This window comes from Anomalospiza imberbis, chromosome 4 (assembly GCF_031753505.1).
Source record: "Anomalospiza imberbis isolate Cuckoo-Finch-1a 21T00152 chromosome 4, ASM3175350v1, whole genome shotgun sequence".
Lineage (NCBI taxonomy): Eukaryota > Metazoa > Chordata > Aves > Passeriformes > Viduidae > Anomalospiza > Anomalospiza imberbis.
Window position 1 is genome coordinate 47,630,244 of NC_089684.1, and position 24,958 is coordinate 47,655,201.

The following is a 24,958-nucleotide window of genomic DNA, read 5'->3' on the forward strand; positions in this document are numbered from 1 at the left end:
TCTGCAGAAGAGGCAACAAGAGGGCAGGTCACAGGCTGGTGTTGTCCCCAAATTCTTTTTCACAGAGAAAGGGGGGACAGAGCTGAGGCCTGCACTCCCTCAAGTCACTGGAAGTGCTGGAGCTCCCCCATAAAAGTTCAACATACCTCAGTAATCGAGTTAGAGACTTGTAAAACATGGACCAATCTCCTCTCTGTGGAGGAGTGGCCACAAGTGCAGAGAGGCTGTGGATTTAAAGTGCAGAAGAAACATTCAGGTCAGATAATTAAAACAAAAACAATATTTGATTTTGAGGGGAGGAAAGCACTGCCTGTTTCTCTGGAGCTTTTTACAGCGGGGTAACATCTGCCAGGAAAGTCAAGGGTGGAGCTGAGCCTGCCTTGGGGCTGTGGAGCAGAGTAGATGATTTCACTTCATCCCAGTAACTCTCTTCCTGTATGATTCTGCCCCAGTACCAGCTTGTTTCCCTGCACAACCTGCTGACTGTTCTGCAACCTTGCAGCTCCTATTTCTTGTCAAGAAAGCTGAGATGTTTCACTTGGGAAACCTGGAGTACACTCATGGCAAGGTGCCCCCCCACAGCAAGAAGGATGTTACAGATAAACATCTGAAAAAGTAACTCAACCACCTTGATCTCTTGGAATTTGAGTATCTGCCATTACTTCAAAGGTCTTCAGTAACTTTATGTTAGAACTTAAGAAAACATTTTGTCATATGTTGAACCAAACTAAAAAAAAAAAAAAAAAAAAAAAAATCAGAAATGGATGTCATCACTTTCTCCTTCCACTACTTTTCTTCTACAGGCTAAATAAAGAGTGTATTTTCTCTTTTTCTCCTCACTTAAATTAGGGAGAGAGTCAGTCCTAATTACACTCTACCTTTTGAACACAGAGCTGTTTTAAACATTTGGTAACATGTGGTGACTGGCATTTGAATGAACTCAGCATGCCCTCAATATCTGCCCTGTATAGCAGCAGCTGTCCAGACCTCACAGCGTTTGTTTAAATTCTTTCAGAGATCTTAAAAGATGTGGAATATGTAATGTTGATCACTGATGTGGAAAGCTTATGGTTCAATTGGAAAGCAGAGCCCTTGCCCAAAACATGGCGCCTAAAAATAAACACACAAATCTTGGCAATTTGAAAGCAGAAACTTTTACAAAGTAACAGAACCACAAAATGGGCTCAGCACTAATAATTCATTAACAGCTACAGTTTGAGGAAACTGTTTATTTCAACAGATGCTAGTGAATGCAAACAGATTTCCTAAGTTCCTCTCTAAATTGTCCATGTAACTTTTTGGGAAGGGAAGTAAAAAAGAGGCAATATTTTAGAGAGTCTGGCATCTAGAAGTTGCCACATGCACCTCAGCCACTTTTTGTGCAGTGTGTGAGCAGTGGGAAACTGGCAGAGGGCAGGACTCATCTATCTTGGAGACAGATAAGCAACAGCACTCAAATGTGAGACATGCAATGCAAGATGCCTTCTTTTGAGCAGCCTTTAGAGACACTTAAACTGATTATTATAAAAGCCTGGAGGAATGTAAAAACACCTGAGAGTAATGTTATCAGCTAGAAGCTGCTATTTGTAAGGGAAGGCCTGAAGACAGACTGGAGCTCCTCACTGCTGCTGGCAGACAATTTTGCAGTACAGGCATGAGGTAGTTTAGAGAAAAGACAGCCAGCCAACATCTGAATTGGGTGAGGTGGGAAAGAAGTCCTTTAGGTTGCAGATAGCATGAAATGGCATATGGAGTCAAAATGGAGTGATACAGCAGGAGGATGAACTGTCATGGAAAAGAAAAGGCTGCACTAAGGATTTGCTCTTTATGTGAAGAGGAAGGTGAGGGAGAAATGTTATATGTGTCTCCTTTGGGCTTCTCTCTTATGGTTAAAATGGTGTTTGTCCATCAGTGAGATGGCCCATGCAATAACCTGGTGAACAAACTGGACCACAGTAGTTACATAAATTACTGTTTACACACACTACTACATGTAATAAAGTCTTGAAACAAGTCAACCAGTAACACCACACCCCAGCCCTGTTGCTTGCTTCATACTTCAGCAAGTGGTGAATCCCAAGGCATACCAGGATTCTAGGGCAGCAGTGTAAGGGAGCAGGCTGAACTTACCTGAACTGGATTCTGCAAATCCACATTCATGCAATGTCCTGTTCATAACACCACGAGGTGTTACGCAATGTTGCATACAAGAAATAAGCAGTATGCAAAGTCTCCTGTATGAAGAAATATAAAAAATAATCCAGACATTTAGACCTTGAACATCCTAATAAATTATGGGAAAGTCTTATAAACAAGCTTTTAAGGAAAAGCTGTTTGTTCAGCCATCTACCTTGGCTGCAGAAAACACAACCACAGCTTGGCATAAATCAGCAGTTACTATTCCTGCATTTAACCAGCTAGTATTCCAACTTTGTAAAATACAATAAAGCATCTTCTTCACACAAATTAGAACTCAAAATTGCTCTATGTGCTAGAGATACAGCACTGCTGCCCTTTTCAGAGGCACACACAGAGACTTCAGCACATGATCTATTGCCACCAAATGTAAATGTATTAGTTTCCTTTGGTAAATTCAGTCTTTTCAGAGTTGAAGCCACTTGTACTCCCAGACTCATCCTGAATGTCTGGTAAGAAGGAGGTGTTCTTTAATAACCCATCTCTTGAACAGGTCTGAAAAGGTGTTTTAGATGCTGGCAAAATACTGTCAGTGCTTTCTTCCTCTGATAAAGCACCTGCAGCTGAGCTGGAAGGCGCAGAAGTAGCTTGGAGCTCCACCCTATAATTCACATTACACTCATCTTTCCATCTCTTAATTTCTTTCCTCTGCTCCTCGGGGGACAGTCTGACAAGGCACTTGGCTCTCAACACCGGAGATGGAAACAATGTTCCTTGGAGAACTCTTATCAAATATCTACAAAAATAAACACAGTTACAAATAAGCTGTTTAAAAGAAAGCCCAAAACTGTTTCCAGTGACTAAAGGAAACTAAGCACCATTCAAATAACCATGAAGCCTAGTTCTTGGACTAGAACTAGATGATCTTTAAGGTCTCTTCCAACCCAGGCCATTCTGTAATTCTGTGATATTAGAACTGACCTAACTGCCAACTTAGGATGGATTTAATCACAGATTTTTGCAGTGAATTTTCAGGCAACAGGGCATCCAACATCTGTCCCTCCATAAAAGAACTTCTCCTTTAAACCTCCAATGAAAGCCCCAATCTCATTCCCTTACACTAGAAGCTGCAGAGGAGCCCCTGGCTTCACAATGCCCCTGAGTGGGGGTTTTTCAGCACCATACAAAGGATCATATCAGAAATAAACATGGAAAAAAAACATACATGTGACAGCAGTAGTCCCATAACAGGTACTTCTGCTTCAAATAACTGCAGTAGAAAAGCTGAAATTAGCCACAACAGCTATAAGTCTTTTGAGGTATTGACACAGGGAGCGTACTTATGACTTAAGGAATTTCTAAGAGTTTGCCTTTAATTCACCATGAAAACCACTGTTGTCTTCAAAATTCAAAAGCCATACATTGGAAGTAGCCACCAAGCTGAAACCTTTATCCTACCTTGGCTCTCTACAGACCTACCAAAAGGTCCCAGAACAGTCTTTATCTATTAATTTGTCACGTAGGGGAGATTTACTGTGTGTGAAAGAAAAGGCTCTGTTGTCACCACCTGAACCAAGCTGAGAGCTGGGACAGAAAGCCATGTGTTTCTTGCACCTCATGGTTTGTCATTCTGCTGAAGTGTGAACCAAAGCCATCAGTCAGGTCAGATCAAATCAGTCATAATCCCCAGTGAGTGCAGTAAAAGTCTTGATGACATGCTTAAGACACAGATCAGACACGTTCAAACTGGACTTAAGACTTAGTGGCCATTGCAGGCATCTACAGGCATGGTTTTGCCAGCTTTTCCTGCTGGCAGGACTGATAACTTATGCTGTACTACAGCACTTGATCCAGAAAGTGTGCTCAGATTGTGTCTAATGATATTAAATGACATCAGGTGAGCAGGCAACAGCACTTCTCCTCAACTCTTCTCAGTATCTGTCTGTGCAATTCAATTTCAAGTCTCATTCTTTCTGAAATTATGTAAGAGGGAAAGAAAGAGACAACACAGAATAATGAGTAATTAGCACTGGAGGCACTTCACTAGTAGGCTACAGACTTGAGTTCACACTCAGGCAGTGAAATGAAGATAGCTGTGGCTACTAAAGAAAGCTAAACAGAAGGTTTGATGAAGTCTCTTCCACTGGTTTTCACATGGTTTGTTTTGCTTTGTTGGCTCACTCAGGTGTCTCCCTGCTCAGCACGTTACAGTCTTCCACCTCCACCCAATATTACGGCCCTTCCAGGGTGAATGAATTATTAAACTTGAACTTCAGTAAGACAAAAAATTATCCTGACCCCTTGTGAATCTAGTCAGTATGTTTCCACCCCACAAAGAAGCCTGGACATGCATTCTTCACTCTAAATACTCTTGTACATATTCATGACATAAATTTCAAACAGAAAATCATTTCACAAACTAACACAGACTAAGCACTGTATTTCTTTGTCTATATATAGTACATGTCCAACTTTGATCACTACTTTAACTGATTTGTATATAAATTATGAACTCTGTGATACAAAAATTACTGTTTCTTTGCCCACCAAAGATAATATTTAATATTATATAAGTCAAAAAAGAAGATTTTTATTGCTGAAATTTACCTGGAGAACTAAATGGCACTAAAGAGTTGTCCTCACATAGCTTGGTCAAATAGAGTCATGAAATTTTCATTTTTATTAGGGGATACTAGGGAGGAAAGACCTCTAGCCAGAGTTTCATAACATCACAGACTCACAGAAAACTAATTTTGGTAACAGCAGGGATCTACAATTATAAAACAGAAACTCACCTGGGCAGCAGAGCAATGCAAGTAGTCAGGAGGCAAACTAAGTAAAATACTGGGTCTGTCATGTGCTTTTCCATGATCCAGTAAAAATCTGATCGTGGGTTGTGGGTTTTGCAGGTTGCTCCAATAGCCAGAGTGAACACAAAGTAAAACAGGATGCTGCCAACTATAACTACTGTATGTATCCACGTCTGCAATTCAGAAAAGGAAAGAAGTAAGATTTAAGCTGTAAAACAGAAAGACTGTTACATCTGTATTTGCATGATCGTGCACGCTTTTCCTCCAAGGGCAGCTGTTGAATGTAACAGAGGATACATCTGTTCAGATAATATTCCTAATTTCATACAAAACAGTCCAGAAAGAATGGAGCCTTCTTTCTACAGTATACAGGTGTTCCAGACATTTAATTTTTTTAAATTGTCATAAATTCATAGCTTTTTATTCTTTTGTGAAAGACATTTGCCTCAGATTACCACCTTATCCACTGGCAGCACAGAAAGCTTTCTCAAGAAAATGAAGATGAGATCTTCACATGACACCACCTTTATATATCTTACTTGAGACACTGGTTACCTTTCTATAATGTAATTTTACAGAATAGCTAAATAGCTATAACAGCTACTAAAAAAACAACATTGTTACTGGTCTGACAGCTTGCCAACATTAAAAATGCCAAATAAAACACATTTAAGTAAGGTTCTCTAGTTGAGAGTGTGAATACACTCATGCTATATGTATGTTCTCAGTAAAAACATTTTAATTATGGCTGTCATACTCCCAAAAGAACAGTGAAAAAACTGAATCACAACTTGAAATTTCATCCATTATAAAACAATCCTAAAAATCTTCTAAAAAGACAAAGAAAAAGCAAAACCCATTAATAAATGTCCTTCTACTATACCCATTATTATATTTTCTTTAAGCCAAAACTCCAAGTATTACCCTTGCAAGGGCTCTAAATATATCCAAGCTAAGGCAGATGCTTTAGCTTGTGCAGACTTGAAAACTGAAATAATGTTTCTTAGCACATTGGTTTTCCAGTTCTGGCATCAAAATAGACCTCTGTACTGTTTATCCTGGTCACAGAGAAGATCATCAATTCCAAGCATTCAAAATCAGCAATTTACACTGTTGTCTTTGAGATGCAAACTTTGCAAACTAAGGAAGTTTCAGCAGATCACTGGTGGATTTTTACCATTTGCAAAACTGAACCAACATCCCCCAAACCACCCTACCTTAAAAGGCAGTAGGATAATTTTACTATTTAAAAATAATTCTGAGGCCAAGTTGTGTTAATTTTAGTTGTATTTCTATTGGTTCCAATAACAGATGCATTAGGAGAACTCACCTGATAAAATAAATACAATATTTATTTGACCCTTTTATACTTATTCTGTTTTGTATTTGAAGACCTTTCTTCCCTTTAATTTTACTGAAAGCTGTATGCACATACTCTGTAAGGAATATACCCTTTGGGAAACAAAATACTCACCACAGACTTGCACTCAATGAGAAGGTGAAACAGCATTATGAAGAGTGCTGCTGTGTTTATGGGGTTTCCAAAAGAAAAAATATCTATGTCTGAGCCACAGTAAGTCTGTAAAGGAACACAGTGGTCAGCATCAAATATTCTTTATGCATAGTCCTAACATGAAGTGGCATGAATAATTTCAATACCATACATATTTGCACACACAGAGTTCAGTTCTGTTCCAATGATAATCTTAGTATACATTCATATACAAAGAAGTAAAAATCAAATACTTCATTCTATTCTCTAATTTACTTAGGTTTTAAGTAAGTCAAAATGCATAAATATATTTTATAGCCAGCACTTACAAAGTAAGGCACAAAAAAGCAAACGAGGCTTTGGTAAAAAGCATCCATCAAGGTTATCCAGAAAGCTGAAGGCAAGTAAGCCTGTAAGAGAAAAACATAATGGCATTGTAACAAATTGCTGCCTCCTTAACCAGCATTAATTTGGATTTGGGGAAAGATTATCTGCAGAAGTAATTCTAGTTAGTTTCCAAGTGAAATAGGCATCTTTTCTGTTACAGTTATTAGAACAAAGATCTCAAGATCTCCCTCCACACATATAGCTAACTGTTAGTATTTAAATCAGCAGCCAGCTCTGGGAACTCTAATCTTGCAGCTGTTCCTATCAGGACAGATGTAGCAGAGCTTCAGCCGAGTCCTAAGGAGGAGAGGGTGCCGATAGACAGGGAAGTACCCTGCAGCTTACTGAATACCAAGTCCCGCCTTCTTCTATCTCCATCCCTTTTTGTTATGTGTGCTGTTTGACTCCTCTGTGCGTATGGGACTCCTCCGTGAGCTAATTTAGCTCATCAGATGGGAGAAATCAACTCACTTTTCTGCTGGAATAACACATTGCTCTTTAAGTGAGTTAAATCAACTCCTGGGAGAACCTGATGGGAAAACTGAGCTGGCACTAGGAAAACAGTTTAACTATATGGATGAAGAGGGAACAGGAAGAAAAAAAGGGAGAAGGGAATAAGACTTCCTCCCTCAGCAGCAGCAGACTGCTATGACAGATCAACCACCAGGGAAACCATAGTTGCCTATGCTCTGGCTCAGCTGTGTCCCATTCCTTCAGGCACTGAAGTGAGACACATAGGTGAGAAGTCCAGTCATCCAGGATGTCCTCTATGATTAGTGGAGAGATGGGTTTTTCCAAAGAGCCATTCAGCCCTTTTAAGAACTGAACCGCTGTCTGCAGGTGATGTGGGAAATTTATTTGCCTTTCAGGAAAGTGCTTTAAACTACTGAAGATGAATCCCATTTACTGTTCCATTATTTTTTATGGTTTATACAAAGCTGTACACTCATGATGTCATGGTGCAATATTGTGATATTGCATCTTTTAAAGCATTTATCTTTTTTCTATACTGTATCTAAGTCCAAGTAATTATTTCCATGTGCTTCCATGCAAGAAAGGAAATTATAGTAACTCCAACCACAGAGCAAGGAATTATGGGATGGACAAAAGATGGAAAAAATCACAGAAGATAACAGAATAAAAAGGGAAAGAAGAAAATATATAATGCAGTAATTCTGATTATGTTGCTTCAAAACCTTCATCTCAGCTCAGATCACTGTATTGTATATATCCTGAAGATCAAAACAAATAATGAGGCCTTGCAACATTTACTTAATCAAACTTCTTTGACAAAGCACAGAACTGCTCAAGCTAAACTACGCAGGTTTGGATTAGTACCAAAAGAATACTTTGTTTTTCAAAAATAGTGCAAACCAAGCAACATAAAATATTTAAGCGTATATAAAAAGAATATTTAAGCGTATATAAAAAGTATATTTAAGCGTATATAAAATATTTAAGCGTATATAAAAAGTCCACAAACAAGCACAACAATTTGTCCATTCACTGTATAACCTTCTTTCCCTCTAGACTGGACCTAAACTTCTGCCAGGTTATAATAAATGAGACAACACTAGTACACAACACATTGTAGCTCTTTTTTTTTAGTAGTATTTGTTAGAATAGAGTAGAATAGAACAGAAAAAAAAAATAGTTGGAAGGGATTATCTGACCACTTCAGGGCTGACCAAAAGTTCAAGCATGGTATTAAGGGCATTGTGCAAATGCCTCCTTAACACTGAAAGACTTGGGGCATTGACCACATCTTTAAGAGTCTGCTCCAATGTATTACCATCCTCTTGGTAAAGAAATGCCTTCTAATGATATTGTAGGATCTGATCATAATGAAAATACTGAGTTTTAGGTGACTCATGTAGTCAATGTTTCCTCTCTCTGGACTATTAGTACCTATTTTGTCTCAGGCTAAGTACGTCACTGCCTTCAATTGTGATAATAAAGATATTATTTCAATTATTAAATTTTTAGAACCATACATTTAAAATTATGCTAGAATTCATGCTAAGGAAAGAAAAAACCAGGAAAAACCCCACTGAGTTATATAATTTTGATTTAGAACCTACTCCCCCACTCCCTTTGGTTGTCTGTGCTAAATGTTTGGACAGAAGTTACTGATAGACCAGGTATGATGTATAGTATTTTCAGGTGGGAAGGCAAATTTCAGAACATACCTGTAAGGTGAAAAGTACCCTGACTGACAGAAGTTCTTTAAGGATTATTTGAAGTGAATTTGCTCTGGTTCTTTGTCAGTTATAGAGTCAGTTATATCTGGTTCTTTGTCAGTATATAGAGTGCCCTTATCTTGCTCAAACAAATCCCAGTTTGAGGAAGCATGTTGACAGCTGACACAATGAATGAAATAAACATGCTGGTAACAATATTTGTCTAGTACATTGCTTTACCTGAAGTCTTTAATTTCTTTTATCATCCAAATGTCTGAGAAGATTGGGTCTATTACTGAAAAGAGCCTAAAATATCTTTTGAAAAACAGGTTTTTATTTGTGCACATATTGCACAGGCCTAGATGCTTCCTAACAGAGAAAGTAATTTAAAACAATGTTTGTCTGAGATGAAACATAAAAGAAAGACAGAAATGGCTCAAATGCTGACCATTTCAATTTGCTTCAGACCAAGCACTCTGCAACCTACCACAGATTTCTGGTTCATTTTGTAAAGTTGTGGCAGTTCCATGAGTATCTCTGCAGATACATCTTTGTCCAAGACACCATAAATGATGGGTGGCACTGATGTAAAAAGGAGATTGAAAAGAATCAAGATCCAATAGTCAGTCATTGATGTGCCTGAAAACCCGCAGAAAAACTGGTACCAAAACAGGAGATTCACATAGGTCTGAAAAGACAAAGACAACATGATGAAATTTTAGCCACTGACAAATGCTTTAAAAACAAGAGAAAAACTGGTAGGCCTTAGGTCTGGTTAAAGTAATCTGTGGAAACATTTCAAAATCAGATGTGACTTGCTGAAACAGTCGTGCTGCCACCATATTAGTAGTGCCCCTCACCCACCGTTTAATGAAATCAAACAATAGCTTTGAGTGGGAAATTCAGTCCAAGGAATAATAAGAGCCTCTGGCCTCTGCAGGCAAATAGGAAACTGAATTGTTTGACACATGCTTTTGGAAACCATTCACAATAGGAAGAGAAAAAAGAAAATAAAGCCTCACTAAACCTTTCAGTGCTCAAAAATACGTAAACTGTGATTCTCCTAGAATAGGACAGCTACATACCACATTCTTGTAGAAGAAGTAAAGCACCATGTTGGTAAGTCTAGTGTAACACCAGTGACCGTGGACAAGCAGCAGCTTCCTGAGGTGTCTAAATTGAGAGATTGCAAAGTCACTGGCCATCACAGCCTGCAACACACACGAAGAAAAGGATATGCTTTAACCAAACTGTTAAAAATAAGCTTCAGATACTGCCAACCAAGCAACTTACCCACTACTGGAAGTTCTTATTTATGATTTGTATACATAGTGCTTGCCAGGTTATCCTCCCTCACATATCCCCTTCCATACAAGACTTTACAACTAACACACAGAGCTCAGTCCAACACAGCACAGACAGGAATATGGCTGTCATCATTATTACCACACAATAAATCACTGCACAGAAATCACTGACACTGACACTTAGGCTGCTTATTTCCCTGCATGATATGAGTAATATGGAGCTCACTGACAGGCAGCAAACTGTTGTTTGCAGCTTGACCTGCAGCATTCAGCTTCTGATTGCTCCTGGTGGAATGCTGAAGCCTGGGTGTGAAGCTCAGGCTGCAAAGTCTTGCCCATGTAAGGGAACAGACTATGGTGCTATTGGGTCTCCAGAGTACACTCTGAACTGATTTAAATCAGTTGCAAATCATTTACAGGTGTCTTTGGATACACTACCTGCATGCCTTCCTGGCCAGATATTCCCACACCAGTGTCAGCCACCTGGATCATACTGACATCATTGGCACCATCACCTACAGAGAAAAGAAGAAAAATCAAAACTAGCTTTGCTGGCTATGACATTGCTATGGAGGTGTCAGGAAAAGACAAATATCAAACACTAGAGAGTTCAGAGAAATACATTTTTATGGCCAACACTGAAAAACACTAAGGAAAACAGGATTAGTAAGTGGAACACCTGCCTGAACTGAGCTATGTTCTCCAAATAGATAATAGATGTTCCTTTTGTCAGAATTTAGCTGGCATGCTGCACAAAATATAGGTGCTTTAAATCACAGCCAGTCATCTCCCCTCTGCCTCCGAATTTTGGGGGGTTATGATAGAAAGAAAAAAGCTCTTACTTGCTGCTTTGTATGTTACATAAGAATGGTATGACTGATGCTGTTCTTACTGCTTTATACTGACATAAGTTTATGGACTAAATTTGCTACTTCAGAAGACAAACATCATCTCATGTCAGAGACAGCTACAATTCAAAGGATTATCTTGCTCATAAAATAATATTTGTGACAGACATTAGCAAAATATATGAGAGAAGAAACTGGCTTTTACTTCTTTTCAGAGAAAGGAGGATAACCACAAGACTCACCTACAGCTAATGTCATTGCCTTTAGCTTACTTCGCACCAGTTTGACTAGGACACTCTTCTGCAGTGGTGTGGCTTGGCAACAGACTACAGCCCGACATTTTTCTGTGAGTTCCAAGAAAATATTCTGTAGGCTGTCGTGAAGGACATGTTCTAAAGTCCTTCCATCAATAACCAGGCCGGAATTGAACCCTTTAGCTTGGGTGGAGGGACTTGCAGAGACATTTCCAAGTTTGTCACTGTGTTTTTTTTTGACAGAAGTATTATTCTGGATGTCTTCTAAAATTTTGCTCATTGCCAAAGCACAGGCATCCTAATAAAAGACAAGAGAAAGGCATCTTATGAAATATTGTTTGTACTCTGCCTCCCTTTTCAATTCATAAAATATATATGGGGAAAACATCAAATGCTGTCCTTGTATAGTATTCATCTTGAAAGGCTCAGACATGAGGCTGAATACCCCTTTAAAATCACAAAGGATGCAGACTGTTGTTAATGCAAGTGTCTATGATAAACTTTGCTTTAGCAAATTTTCTTGTGTATTGTATTAAGAGAAGAGAAAAAACCTATGCAAGCCAGAAAACCTTTACAGTCTAGCAGGAAAAGCAACCCTTAATGATTCTGTAATATAAATACAGCTTTGATACAACTTTTGCTCTCTGTGTTTCTTTTGTCTGGCATGCAGAGCCAAAAGTGCACTTCATATCGCATTACAGGTGAGCTGCCATGAATAACTGAAGAACTGGACTTGTGGAATGTTTTATCTTATCAGAATCAATATAAGAAGCTCAAAATGTTTGTGGTATCAATATATGTAAAGCACATGCAACATAGAAGAAAATACATCTTCTTAAATCTTCTTATCATTTTACTTTGAAATGCAAAAGAATCAAATCCTGTTTTTTATTTCTAAGCCTAGTTAGAGGGAGGAAGAGCACTTCTTCAAAAGAGGCTTAGTTCTCACTGTCAAGATAGACACTTATTTCCCAGCAGAGTAAAAGGAAAATGTTGGCACAAATCAAACTCCAAGCTTTTCTCAAATACAATTGGACTAAAAAACCTTTATTTTTTCACTTTATTTTCCCCACAGTTAATTCTTTTATGGCATATACAAATTGTATTTCTTAAGACATATATAAGCAAAGAAAAAAAGGAAAATTAAAGGTCTTAGAACAATCCTCTAAACCTGAGGCCATGTCAACTCCTTAGCTTACCACAGAGAGAAATGAAGAAGTTTATTCAATTAAAATAATTAATCATAATGTAGGGACTGTATATAAAGAAACAGATGTTACATACATAGAAAGGATTTCATATTTTACCCACAAGGAAGAAAATACAGAAAAGCAAATGTTCTTTGATTTCCCAAGCAAACAACATTTGCTTTTCTGTATTGTCCCATGGACTAATCTTATTGAATTTTTCAGCAGAGAAGAAAATCTACTTTTCTACTCACCCTACTCTGTGATTTAAGAGTGAAGATTCTGTCCTCTGGTTCCAGCAGTTTACAAGCATAGGCAATGTTGACAGCTGTCTCTCTCTTGTCACCTGTCAACATCCATATTTTTATTCCAGCTTTCCGTAAAGCCTGTATTGTGTCTGGAACACCCTCCTGCAGGCGATCTTCAATGCCAGTGGCACCTTCATTTAGACAAGCAGAAATATTAGTGCTGCTGTATTTCCAAAACCAAAATGCTTCAAGAGTAACAGGACGAGCTGGTTTTCTCTCTGTACCCACATCCCACAACAGACATGCTACCATGATGTGCTTGTAATTTCCTGAAAGAAAGCACCTTGGCAGTATGAAGTTGTTTAACCTCCTTATTTTCACTTCCATTTAATGTTAGGGCCAACCCATATTGCTTAGTGTCACACCAGAGATACGAACCTGCAAGACAGCAGGTCTCCAAAGCAGCTTGGCTTCTCTCTGTTGGCTTTAGTGGCCAAGGGTACCTGTATACCCTTAAAAAAGAATCAGTTTGCAGCCCTTCTCTGGCTTCTCTCCAGAAAATGAAGCCAGTGATCCCAGAATTCCTTTATTATCAAGATTTATGGCATTTACACTAACAAATGACACAAAATGAGAGAAGGAGCACCCTTTAAACAACAGGATCTGTCTCTCTTCAGCTTCTAGCATGAGCTACCTTTACCACCATAGTCAGATCTTTGCATTTTGTTTTCCAAATGTTATTTGCTGGGCAGTTCTCTAAAATGATTATCCCAGACTGCCTGCAGTTTACCTTTCACACCTACAGCAAACATTTTTGTTTCATTTCTGCACAGCTGAATGACCTTCAAATGAAAGGTTCTGGCAGAAGCATGCCTGACTTCCTCTCTCCATGTTATTACAGAAGAACACAGCACAAGTACACCTGCTGTGCCACGAATGCAACACTGATAGAAAATATGCCCAGAAATGGGGTATCTCTGAGTATTTGCACAGGCAGGCCTGTGACTTGTTACTATCATTTCATGTGTTTGTTATAATTACATTTAAAAACTCTAGTGAAGATAGAAAAATACACAATATTAACAATAAAAGAAACATAAAAAAACCCACAACAGTAGATTTTTACAAACAACAGGAGAACACCATCTGTCTTCAGTGTGCTTTACAACTAGTACAAACTTATCACTGAGATTTATGAAAATTCAGGAGTAACGATAAATTCTAAGTCTGTAGAAAGCTCTGTGTTACACAGATTGTAAGCAAAGCAAAGCTTTCTGCAAGCAAATTCCAATTATGAACATCATAGGCATTTACCTGGGAGTTACAGTATTTTCTACCTACCAAGCAAAGTTAGATTAGTCTCAAGCCTCATGGCAGATTCAAGCAGCAGGTCCTCCCTATTGTCAATGCTGGTTTCTGCTAAAAAACGATGATTTAACCACTCTGCATATTCTGCATCACTCATCACCTACACAGGGAGGGAAAACATAGGCATGTATCTATACTGGGTTTTCAACAGTGCATCAAAAGTGTTCTCATGGTTACTTCTGCTGTCCACATCTCCAACCTACAAGTGCAGCCCCAGGCAGTGCATTGCTTACATGCTCCAGGATGTCCATGGATTTAGTAAAATGTTCAGAGTGTTAGATTACTTTGCCAGGCTACTCATTGGCACCCCACAGGTTCTTGGGGCTGCCTGACAGATTTCCATTTAGATGGAAGGCAGGCAGGGCAATGGGCACAGTGCACTGTCCCTACTGCTGCTCATCTGCAGCGCTGACACTGCCGCAGACCCACTGCACAGCCGCTACACAGCCTGTGCTTTCACTTGCATAAAGCTTTGTCAAAAGGCTTCTCGCCCGTTTCAATCGCTATGGAATTTTACTTCCAAGCAGCTTTGAATTGAAAACGGAATCTCAAAACATCACTTCAGTTGTGCATCCACAGCTTGTAACATTGCAAACTGTTTGTGAAACCCAATAAAACAAGTGTAACTTAATCTCTTTTTTGTGTCTTGAATTCTACCCAGGGTAAGATTCATACAAGGAGACCTGCTTATCACTCCTAAAAAACATATGGCTATTTGACAATCCCTATTTTAAAATTAGGATGTTATGATGCTTGGCATCCTAAACTGACAACAATGGCAGTCTAACAGATGTCAGGAATTGATCTGGGTTTTCTTACAAATTCCTCCTAAAAGAACAACAGGATAAAAAAATGTGACAATAGAAGAATCTGTTTAGAAGACGTAATGTTTGCTCTGTTGGTGATGCCACTGAGGCTGGTCACAGACTGCAAACATTCTTCAAAATATATATTAAAATAAATACCTTCTTAGCAATACAAAGAGTGCGCAGTCCTCTTCTGGCATAATCATTCAAATGCAGCTGAGTTTTCTCTTTAATCTTCTTTTCGATTTCAGAATTACGAGTATGTGCTATCACACAAAAAGAAGAGAAAGCAAATTAAACATAAATGTTTAGGCTAAATTTAGCAGAAAATTTTGAAGGTCTAAATACATTCTTGAAGTAGCAAAATGTTGAAACTTATCATTAAAGAATGATAACGGCAAGCAAAGAACTACAAGTTCTATAGGTACCTTCAGATGCAGTTCTCAACAAATCCATCATGACCGAGTCTGCGCCTTTTGTGTACACCACCACTTTGTTGGAGACTGGATGCCGAACGACCACTGACATCCTTTTCCTCAGTGAATCAAAAGGCAGGATATGCAAAAGCTGAAATGTTAAAGACCCCAGACCTGCAAAGTCCACAGTTACTTGATCTGGAGTCCGAGACTGTAAAACACATTTATAAGCCCTAGCAGCATGAACCAAGGCAGCTTCGTCTGGACTCTCAGCTTCATAACTTAGTTTTGGTATGGGAGATAATTCGATAGATGACACAGCATGGTTGGGTTCACCACCAGCAGCTACATTCACTAGATGTAGTTCTCCAGGCACTTGAGAATTTTCTGGGCTGTCAGTATTGTGAGGTTCAGAAATCCTTTGAGCAGCTCCATCCAAAGTAGGTGAAGCCAGTTTCATTCTAAAAATAGACAGTTTTCTCACAAAACTATTGGGGCTTTCAGATGATGACTCCTTTACACCTGGAAGTGAGGAAGAACTTAGTCTCCAGACTGAAAATCTCTGGAACATTTGCCTGATTTCCTCAAGTGATTTAATAGGCATTCTACTCAGCGAAGAGAGTCTCATCTGAAACAGAACAGTTAGAGAAAGTATTTATGCTAAATTCTTCTTATTTTATTATATTAAGGAAGGACACCTTACAAAGTAGGAATGTTTCATAATGAAAGTAGTATTTTAAAGTTTACCATGGGTTTGACTGCTTGTATTAAAGATGGCCAGCTGAAGTAAACATGAAACCATATAAGTACCTTAAACAGCCTCTATAAGCTGTGTAAGTCCTTCAAGTTTAATTCATGACTCCATGCAATACTTACTTTTCAGAACTTTCAGTAATGAACAAAGTATGACATTGTAAATTTTTGAAGTTGTGGCAAATTGAACTAAACACTTTAATCCTTGTTCTAAATTAGCAAAATACTTGTGAAGAATAAACCAACCCCTTCACACTAACTAGCTACAAGAACTGCTAAACATACAGTACCTTATCAACAGTTTTTAATGTTTTAAATTAAAAGACAGTTCCCCTGTGATCAGTGTTACAAAATAACTGTCTTTCTGTTACTCAGAACAGCTAGTGAGGTAACAGTTTACAAAAATAAGACATACAAGGCTGACATTCCTTTCTCACTGCTGGTGAGGACATAAGAATGAGTTACCAGGAAGCATGCTCTCTTTTGCCACAGAAAAGCAAAAGGCAGGGACAAACCTGTGGCTCAGTCCTCCACAGTTCCAGCAAGTTGTAATGTGTCTCCGTTCAAAATCATGGAAACAGAGACTATGTTTCCTTTCATTGCCTCTTCCTATGACAACGTTGAAATTTCCCATTGCCTTGAGTTCTTTCCTGTTATTCCCTGATCAGAAACCTCCTTCCACATTGCTCCTCCCAATCTACTTATTAGTGACCTGGAGATCTATCCTGCTAGCAAGCTATTCAGACATATTACTCTCAAAAAACCAAGATTCTCACCGGTATATTATTCTCCATGCCATTTAAGGAATAGGTAACTATTGACAATGAACTCATCTGCCTCATCCACACACGGATCTTTAGGCTGCCTACTACACACCTTCTGGGAATGCTTGGAAAAACACCAGGCTTATTTATACATAGGAGGTACTTCATACCCCACAGATATGTTTTGTGAATGTCTCCAGCTGTGGCTGTAGGTTTACTACCTAGATGGACACCAAAATTTAGTTCTGCACATGTCACTAATTTTTTTTTTCAAAAATAAAGTCAATGAATGTAAATCACCAGGTAATGAGGGAAAGAAATCAAAGCTGAACTTGGGAATTAACCTGCAACACAGTCAAAACTGGCAAAAAATGGAATTATGAAAATCTCATACTGAAAAAACCCAAAAGATTTGGGAAAAAAAAATACTATTTAAAAAAAAAGTTAGGTTGTGTGCATTGAAAACAAGTGGTCACTCCAAACTACTAAACCAGGGCAGACTAGCAAATGCACTGTTAATTCATGGTGAGACAACTTTATGCCATACTGCAAAGCAATTTTTCTTCTGACTAATATAGATATAAAATTTCATTTTCCATACTTCTGCTGGATGTCTATTTTAATAGTCAGGAACAGGTAAGAACATTCTCAGTTTCAATATTCTGTGAATCTTCAGCGATTATTCATATTTTTCAGCCAACAATAACCTATTTGTGAAGGTAACCTGAGTGTTAATGTATTATTACAAGAAGTTATACCCATATCTAAAAGAACCCATAATAAGAATATGGAAAAAATTACAACTGCAATTTAATCTCCAAATTTTTCTTGTAAAAGTTACAAATGGTCACAGAAACAAAAAGACTGAAGTCAGTTTATCAGTACTATTTTATTTATTAGCTCATTACACTCCATGGTTTTAGAGTAATTCCCTTCTTCCTAATAGGACAAAAATGCAGAGGTGAAAAGGATAATTTTAAAAATGTCAGTTAATTGTATTTTTCTTTTTGTAATTGAACCAAAAGGAGATCAGCTACTTGCAAATATGGCCAAATAACCAAAAGCAAGGCCTTCTTACCTTCTGACGTGTCTGATTGGGACCTGAGACTACAACAGTATTACAGATTGCCAGAGCAAGAAAGAAGTCCGTGATATACATTGTCTCCAAAGATAACTTGCTGCTAGCTTCTTCTGATTGCTGATAGGAATGAAAGGAAATTTGACTGAACTTCTCCAGCAGCTGTGTGTCTGGTACAACATCTGTTTCCTATTATGAAATGAACAAAAGCTTCCATCAGGTTATAAACTTAGTCTCTGAAGGTTAAATCAGTTACAGATGATTGAAATGTAGAAGCTCCTACAACTTCCCTCCTGTGCTGAGTTGTAATACCAGGAAACAGAGGAACACTGGCATCTTTCCTGCCTTGTGCTAGGCCATTGAAAATGGCAAACTTCCTGCCCAAAGAGGTAAACAGTAAAGGCTTCGTTCATAGCCTTAGACACTTCAACAGAGATTAAGCATGATTAATGGTATTTAGACACCTTCAGGTACAGAAACACAGTTTTTTCCTCACATAACCTCAAATAAGTATTGATCATACAGGTATTTCCTATTAGAAACAAGAGGAAATGCTAGAAACCTCTTAAAATAAAAGTAAAAACTGTTATTAAATTGGTAATTTCACTTGAAGCGATCATGGATACAGAGCAGCAAGAGTCAAAGTATACACCTTCATGAACCAACATGTGTCTGATATGTCAGTTGTAAATAATATGCAATCAAGCCATCATGAGACCTCTGATTTTGGTGGAAGAGAGAAAGGATTTCTCAAATGACATCCACTCTGTTAAAATAGGAGTAAAAAGAGATACCCTCATGAGTTAATTCAGAAATTTAGCATCAAACCCAACAGCTTCTACTTACAATGGGACTGCTGAAAGCCATGTGTCCTGAGTTGGAAATAGCACCTGCTTCATCTTGCCTTTTGAATGCAGAGTAACTACCAGACAAGTGGGTCACAGACTTTCTGTTCAAAGGTTCACACGCAGCTCTGCAGTTGTTCCTCTGACATTCTGAAGTAGGGGTTGAAGACCCACACTGAAAATCAGCTGAATCCTCATCCTCTGAATCCACCTCTTGGTAAGATTCCAACCTCTTTGCTAAAGAAACGGAAACAAAATTATTGTTCCATGAGCAAAAAGAAACATGTCCAAAATACCGCCTGAAGTAAGGAATTAGTTATATAGTTAAGAATAATCCACCATTTATGAAAAATTAAACCTGTAACAAGCCACCACGCTATCTTCCTGTTTGACCAGCATTCTACTGGATTGAATCCAGAAGAGGGAACAAGAATGACCAGAGTTCTGCATAACACGAGTCACATAGAAACAGTAAACTAAACTGGAGTTACACAACCTCCAGAAGGGCACACTGATGGGAGTCAAATGCATGTTCAAGTGAAGGGAAATTGCACAGAGATAGGAGACAGCCTGTTTTCTGTGAACACTGTGGCTATCAGAAGACACAATGACTCTGTATTGTGGCAAAATGGACTCAGGCTAGGTATCAACAAAACCTTGCCAGAGACGAGGGGACATATTAGAATGGAATGCCTGAGAAAGCAGTGAATAGGACTTTAGTGGAGGTTCAGAAGAAATAAAACAAAGAATCTCAAAGAATAATAGCAACAATTCTGCTTTAGGCCAGAAAACGGGACCAGACTTCTGCTGAGTTTTCTAGGCATTGTTATGATGGATGAGGATTGTATGTCAGGGCTTTCATAAATACAGCTGTTAGCAGGAACTCATTGAAACTCTGTCTATGGGACATCTCACAAAAAGACACACATTTTCAGAATTTTTAATTGAAAAGCAAGTTTCAATAATCAAACTTTGTCTGGACATGTGTAACACCTTTGTGCCAGAGATGTAAATGCTGTTCTGTTCCTCTCCACAAATCAATGGTGTAAAGAACCTCTGTAGCAAATGGAAACACTCCTATGCTATCATGTGCTTGATTAAGAACACATTCAAGTATTTGCACTGGAGTTCTGAGAGTGTTTGACCACATGCCAGAAGTTGAAATCTCTGGAAAGCACCGGAACTATGAACACTACTCAGATCTCAAGTTTTACCTCTCACTGTGAAAACAGCATTCCATGAGCATACACCAGCACTTCAGTGCCTAAAATCCACAGACAGCATGGAAAAAACTGTTCTGAGAGCTGTGTGTTGCCTATTTATTTCATTGAAGTCTGAATACAAGCAATGGCACACTAGCAAAAAACCAACTTCAGCATACATTGCAGACATGTCCAGCAACACCACTAATTCCCTATTTCTTTATTTCAGGTAGCACCAACTGCACAGGAAAGAAGTGAAAAGTGGGGTATCGTTCTGTTTCATGCAAACAGAAAACCTATCCACAGACCAGTCCCCAGGTCTGTTGCTCTAAATGAGAAGGAAATAGGTTTATTATGTCATTTGTGAGTCTTGTATTTTCTACTGTGTTCTCTTTCAGCAACACAAATGAGAGAATCCTGTCACCCATCCTGCTATTCTGATGAGTCTAAGGAAACAGAGAGACCAGAGCTTACACCTTGGCAGGCCATCTTCCTGGTATCAACATGAAATTAGTAACATAGCTCTTTTAAAAAACAGGTAAGTGGGAACATAACAGACTGTGGCTCTCCACAACTACCAAATACAAAATCCCACAGGAGGTACTGATACCTTTCACTGGAAAGCAGCAGCAATGACTTAATATGTGTTTGTAGAGGCAGACTTGGACAACACATGCCAATTCTGCTCTGCTTCCAGGCTGTGGAGAAGCTGCATGCTCTGTCTGAAGTAACATGTGGCATCTCTTACAACACTACACTGCTTTACTGCCATGGTCAAAGAAGCACACCTCACTTTAGACAGAACATCACCGGGGGCATCTCTTTGGAGGAATATACAAATCACAGGCATCCCTTTACCCTCGGAAATGCAGATATAAACACAGAAATATATGTTCAGATGAAGCAGCTTCTACGCAAAAGACTGTACTGTGTTGTACTGCAACTCTCACTATATGTAGTAAGAGCCTTGCAAACAGCAGCTCTATGCATCTAAACAAATATAAACCAGGGCTAAAAAACAGGACCTCCAGTGTTTTTCAAACTGATTTTCAGGGCTCATATAATTTCTAATTTGTTAGGAAGAAATGCATGTTTACTCTCCAGGGAAAGACAGGGCACAGGAGGAAGCAATTATGCACATAATCAACACACTAATAATTTTGGAAGATAACTGTATATGAACTACTAGCAGAAGCATGTGGAGGCATACTTTCCCTGGCACACTAAGACCCGAATCAGCCACAGCTGCATCACTCACACCACTCTTTGGTTTCTTTTCTGAAAGTTTTCCTTGATTTAGGAAATGCTCTGAAAATATGTGCGTTTTATTTAAGTTGTTAATTCATCAAACATTTTTTCTCACTTTGCTGTTGTCATCCTTCCCAGTACAATTATGTAAAGCCAAAGAAGCATGTGGAAACCCTCATCATAACAATTCCAAAAAAATATGTGCAGAAATTGCTGTAAAATTTGTCTGTAAAATCTGGTCCTGTGACACAACAAAAGAAGGGCTGAACTGATACATTGCTATGGCCAGCAGAGTGTGCCTTTCGCTTGTAGTTGTGAGCAGTTGCATCTAGCAGCAATCCCATCAAAACCACAAAAAGGGTTTACTACACAGCTGTGCCTCACATGTCCACTCATCATCAGCACCTAACCCTTGATCTCATATGGAATATTTGCATTGTTCACTAGCAAAAGAGCAAATGTCTGCAGACACTAGTACATACACACAGTAACTAATAAATACTTTGTGGTTTTATATAATTAATAGAATGGCTAATTAAATCATTCATGTCACTCTGCCCAATTTTCTCTTATGTCTGGAGCTGTATCTTCTCCCAGCTCCCAGAAGACTTCAAGTTGGCTCCCCTGAAATACATATTGAAAGATCCTACACTTTTAGGCAGTAAGACAGCAACTACTCATTAACACTGCTTCTTGACTTTTTGGCTAATAATAAGCAGCTGTGTAAGATCTAAGTAAGAATACAACAGTCATTTTCAATGAAGGTACTTACCTTTGCAGCATTAACACACACATAGACACACATCTGATTGACTTGTACCTTAAAATTACTGTTAAATAATGTAATAATACTATTAAGCATGTATTTGATTTGGGTTACTATATCCTCAAGAGCAGAAATATGTCAAAGTGTTAACTCAACATATACTACATAAAGGTGGTACACTGCTAGGACAGTCAAAAGAATGTTTAAACCTTAAAATGCTAGGTAAGAATTGGCACTCTAGCTAAAGGAAAAAAAAAAAGAGGAAAGAGTAGATGGGCAATCTTCCAGTGTTATGGGTTCTGAATATTCCACGGTGAGAAACTAAACCAAGTAGGCATGACTTCTTCTGTAACGAGTAAAGAATATTTAGTTCATGGTATCAAATATGTTGGAAAAATGATCCAGGTGAACAAAGGTTTAGTGTCTTACCATTTTCCTCATGGCAATACTCCCATCCTGCAATGCTGCATCTCCGAAAAACCATCTTATTTTCAGTGAGGGTTCCAGTCTTGTCAGAGAAAATATACTGAATCTGGCCAAGGTCTTCAGCAATATTTAGTGCCCGACACTGAATAGTTGAGTCTGTTTTCTCATGGTAAAAATCAATGTCATTCTGTATTAAATAAATTTGTCCCAATTTGACAATTTCAATTGAAACATAGAGAGAAACAGGGATCAAGACCTACCGAAATAAAAAATAGGGATTAAATAAAACCAAAGTCTTTGGCCAGTTACAAACATGAAGAAGCTCTACTGAAGAGCTACTTCAAGGGTACAAATGAGATCAGAATATGACCATGTCCAAAGCAGACCAGTTACCTGTAATAAAATTATCATTGTCCAGAACATATAGAAGCCTGCTAATGTTGGAGGACTTGATTTCCCATCTGGCCCGGGGATGTTAAAAAAAGGTATTTCCGAATACCTACTTAACCAAATTCCATGACCTTGAAAACAAGAACAAGATAAAGTCAAGCAGTTTTATGTAAAGTGTATCACAGCTCAGGGTTATTGTGTTAGCTCTTATACTCTGCAGCTCTTTCTAAGCTTTTAAAATACAATTTTATATCTTGGGCTTTTTCCCAACACGAGTCCCAGGTATTAACACATACATGAAGAAATACCTTGCATGCCTTCTGTCAACAGCATCTATACAGCATATCTCAGAAATAAAGAATTATTAACTACACTTCACAAACAGTTTTTTCCCCTCCAAAAAAACCCTTTAGCAATTAATTTTGTTATCCTTGCTTGTCCAGGTTTTAGTCTACTAGTGAACACATCATCATGTCGTCATTTTTAAGTGTAATCTGAAGAAGTTTTATTAAACATATTTTTAATATATTTTAAACACCTTTATGATCTGTCAGAAAAGTTAGTCTGTTTAGATTTAGTCAAGCTAATAATTTAATAAATCCCTAAAATATCAAATCAGTACAACTTTAGTCACACTAGGTCTGTGTACATGCATCTCATGTTACCTGAAAAATCCTAAGGGAAAGTAAGAGTTTTGAAGAACAGTTAGTAAGAAAGAAGATAAATCGAATGGAGAAACAGGCTCCAGACCCAAAAACTCACATCAGGAACACACTTTTTAGCCACACTCCAGATCAAACATGACAACATGAACTTAAACCTCAAAGAACTCCCAACTTTCAGGAAATCACATACGGATCAAGACTGACAAAATCAATCAGCCCCAAAATAAAACACTAACCATTGTAGGCTGAGAGAGGAAAATAGCAGGAATCTGAGCGATTCTCACTTACCTATTGCACCAGTTAAACACATCAAAAATAGGAGCAGAACACACCAAAGAATATCAGTGTTCACTTTTCTTTCCAATTTACTGCGCTTGTAATGAGGGCCGCTGTTATTCAGCATAGCTTTGGTTTCGTGACCTGCAACCAAAAAGAAGGTTGAAATTCTCTAAGAACAGGTATCACAACTGCAAGTGCTTTATATTTGAAGGCTTTGGGAAACAGAATATTTCTATTAACTAGTATTTGAACAGCCATTATAAATATGAGCAAATTATATTCTCCTACAATACATGAATTTTGTCCTAAAGAAAACTGAACAAGTTAAATCAAAATCTATCATGTATACATTAACTTTTATTAGCTTACATTAACTGTCACTAATATTCTTTCCTATAGAAACAACATCATTCTTCCATAGTATTTCTACTATTTTCTACAAAATCCTACACCTGTGTTACAACTATCTGGCTGTATACATCATATCGATTAGTGTAAAAACTTCTGTCCTTTCTACAAATTGTAGAGCAGAACTAGAAGAACAGCACTAGCTTCAGTTTTGGTTAAGAAAAAAGTCCTAAGCATGTCATGCATTTCCATGTCCATTTCAAAATCTCTGTTTACCATTGCAATTAACAAGTTGAGGACGAGGACCTGTTCATACACAACAGATCTGCCCTTCCAGGAATAATCAGGGGTATCAGTTTTTACCGTGAAAATAAAAACAAACTGAACCCAGATAGGCACTCTTAAAATTTCTAGCTAAGGCTGCCTTCTGCTGGATTCAAGCTTTTACTCTCCCAGTTCCCCTTTGTACAATACTGTTTCTTAGGGCATACAACTATCTTGTTTGCAAGGCAGTCTGTGAAAGCCAGGGCAGTTCACTAACCTGCATATACCACTATGCCTACCACGGCTTCTGTGTTTCTTACTGTGCATCCTCGGAGCAGTAAGTTTTCCTTGCTGAGACCCACTCGATCCATGTTTGAATGTTCACTGCAAAAAAAAAACCACCTCAAGTCAGCTGTAGGAATCCGGCAATTACCAAACAGGCTTTGCAAAAACATTAGGAACAGATTTCCCAAAGAAGTTGCAAGTCACTG

The 24,958-nt window shown here is 38.3% G+C and overlaps 1 protein-coding gene and 1 long non-coding RNA gene across 2 annotated transcripts in view; both read right to left on the bottom strand.

The window, feature by feature from the left end:
• Window positions 1–1,197: 1,197 nt before the first annotated feature.
• LOC137472898 (uncharacterized) lies at window positions 1,198–2,322 on the bottom strand. The gene is made up of 2 exons (XR_010998472.1): window positions 2,131–2,322; window positions 1,198–1,785 (listed from the first exon to the last, which is right to left on the bottom strand). It is a non-coding gene; the product is annotated as an uncharacterized lncRNA (long non-coding RNA).
• A 63-nt stretch (window positions 2,323–2,385) lies between these two features.
• Window positions 2,386–24,958, bottom strand: part of ATP10D (ATPase phospholipid transporting 10D (putative)) — a 30,170-nt gene continuing 7,597 nt past the window's right edge. The window contains exons 5-22 of the mRNA XM_068188403.1: window positions 24,745–24,851; window positions 23,865–23,996; window positions 22,915–23,042; window positions 22,525–22,777; window positions 18,881–19,116; window positions 18,035–18,223; window positions 15,452–16,067; window positions 15,183–15,289; window positions 14,191–14,317; window positions 12,856–13,040; window positions 11,403–11,712; window positions 10,751–10,827; window positions 10,091–10,216; window positions 9,493–9,693; window positions 6,768–6,848; window positions 6,421–6,525; window positions 4,932–5,119; window positions 2,386–2,932 (exon numbers count right to left, since the gene is read on the bottom strand). Of these exons, the coding sequence (XP_068044504.1) occupies window positions 2,575–2,932; window positions 4,932–5,119; window positions 6,421–6,525; window positions 6,768–6,848; window positions 9,493–9,693; window positions 10,091–10,216; window positions 10,751–10,827; window positions 11,403–11,712; window positions 12,856–13,040; window positions 14,191–14,317; window positions 15,183–15,289; window positions 15,452–16,067; window positions 18,035–18,223; window positions 18,881–19,116; window positions 22,525–22,777; window positions 22,915–23,042; window positions 23,865–23,996; window positions 24,745–24,851 (3,526 nt within the window). The 3' untranslated portion in view covers window positions 2,386–2,574. The remainder of the gene's footprint in view (window positions 2,933–4,931; window positions 5,120–6,420; window positions 6,526–6,767; window positions 6,849–9,492; window positions 9,694–10,090; window positions 10,217–10,750; window positions 10,828–11,402; window positions 11,713–12,855; window positions 13,041–14,190; window positions 14,318–15,182; window positions 15,290–15,451; window positions 16,068–18,034; window positions 18,224–18,880; window positions 19,117–22,524; window positions 22,778–22,914; window positions 23,043–23,864; window positions 23,997–24,744; window positions 24,852–24,958) is intronic.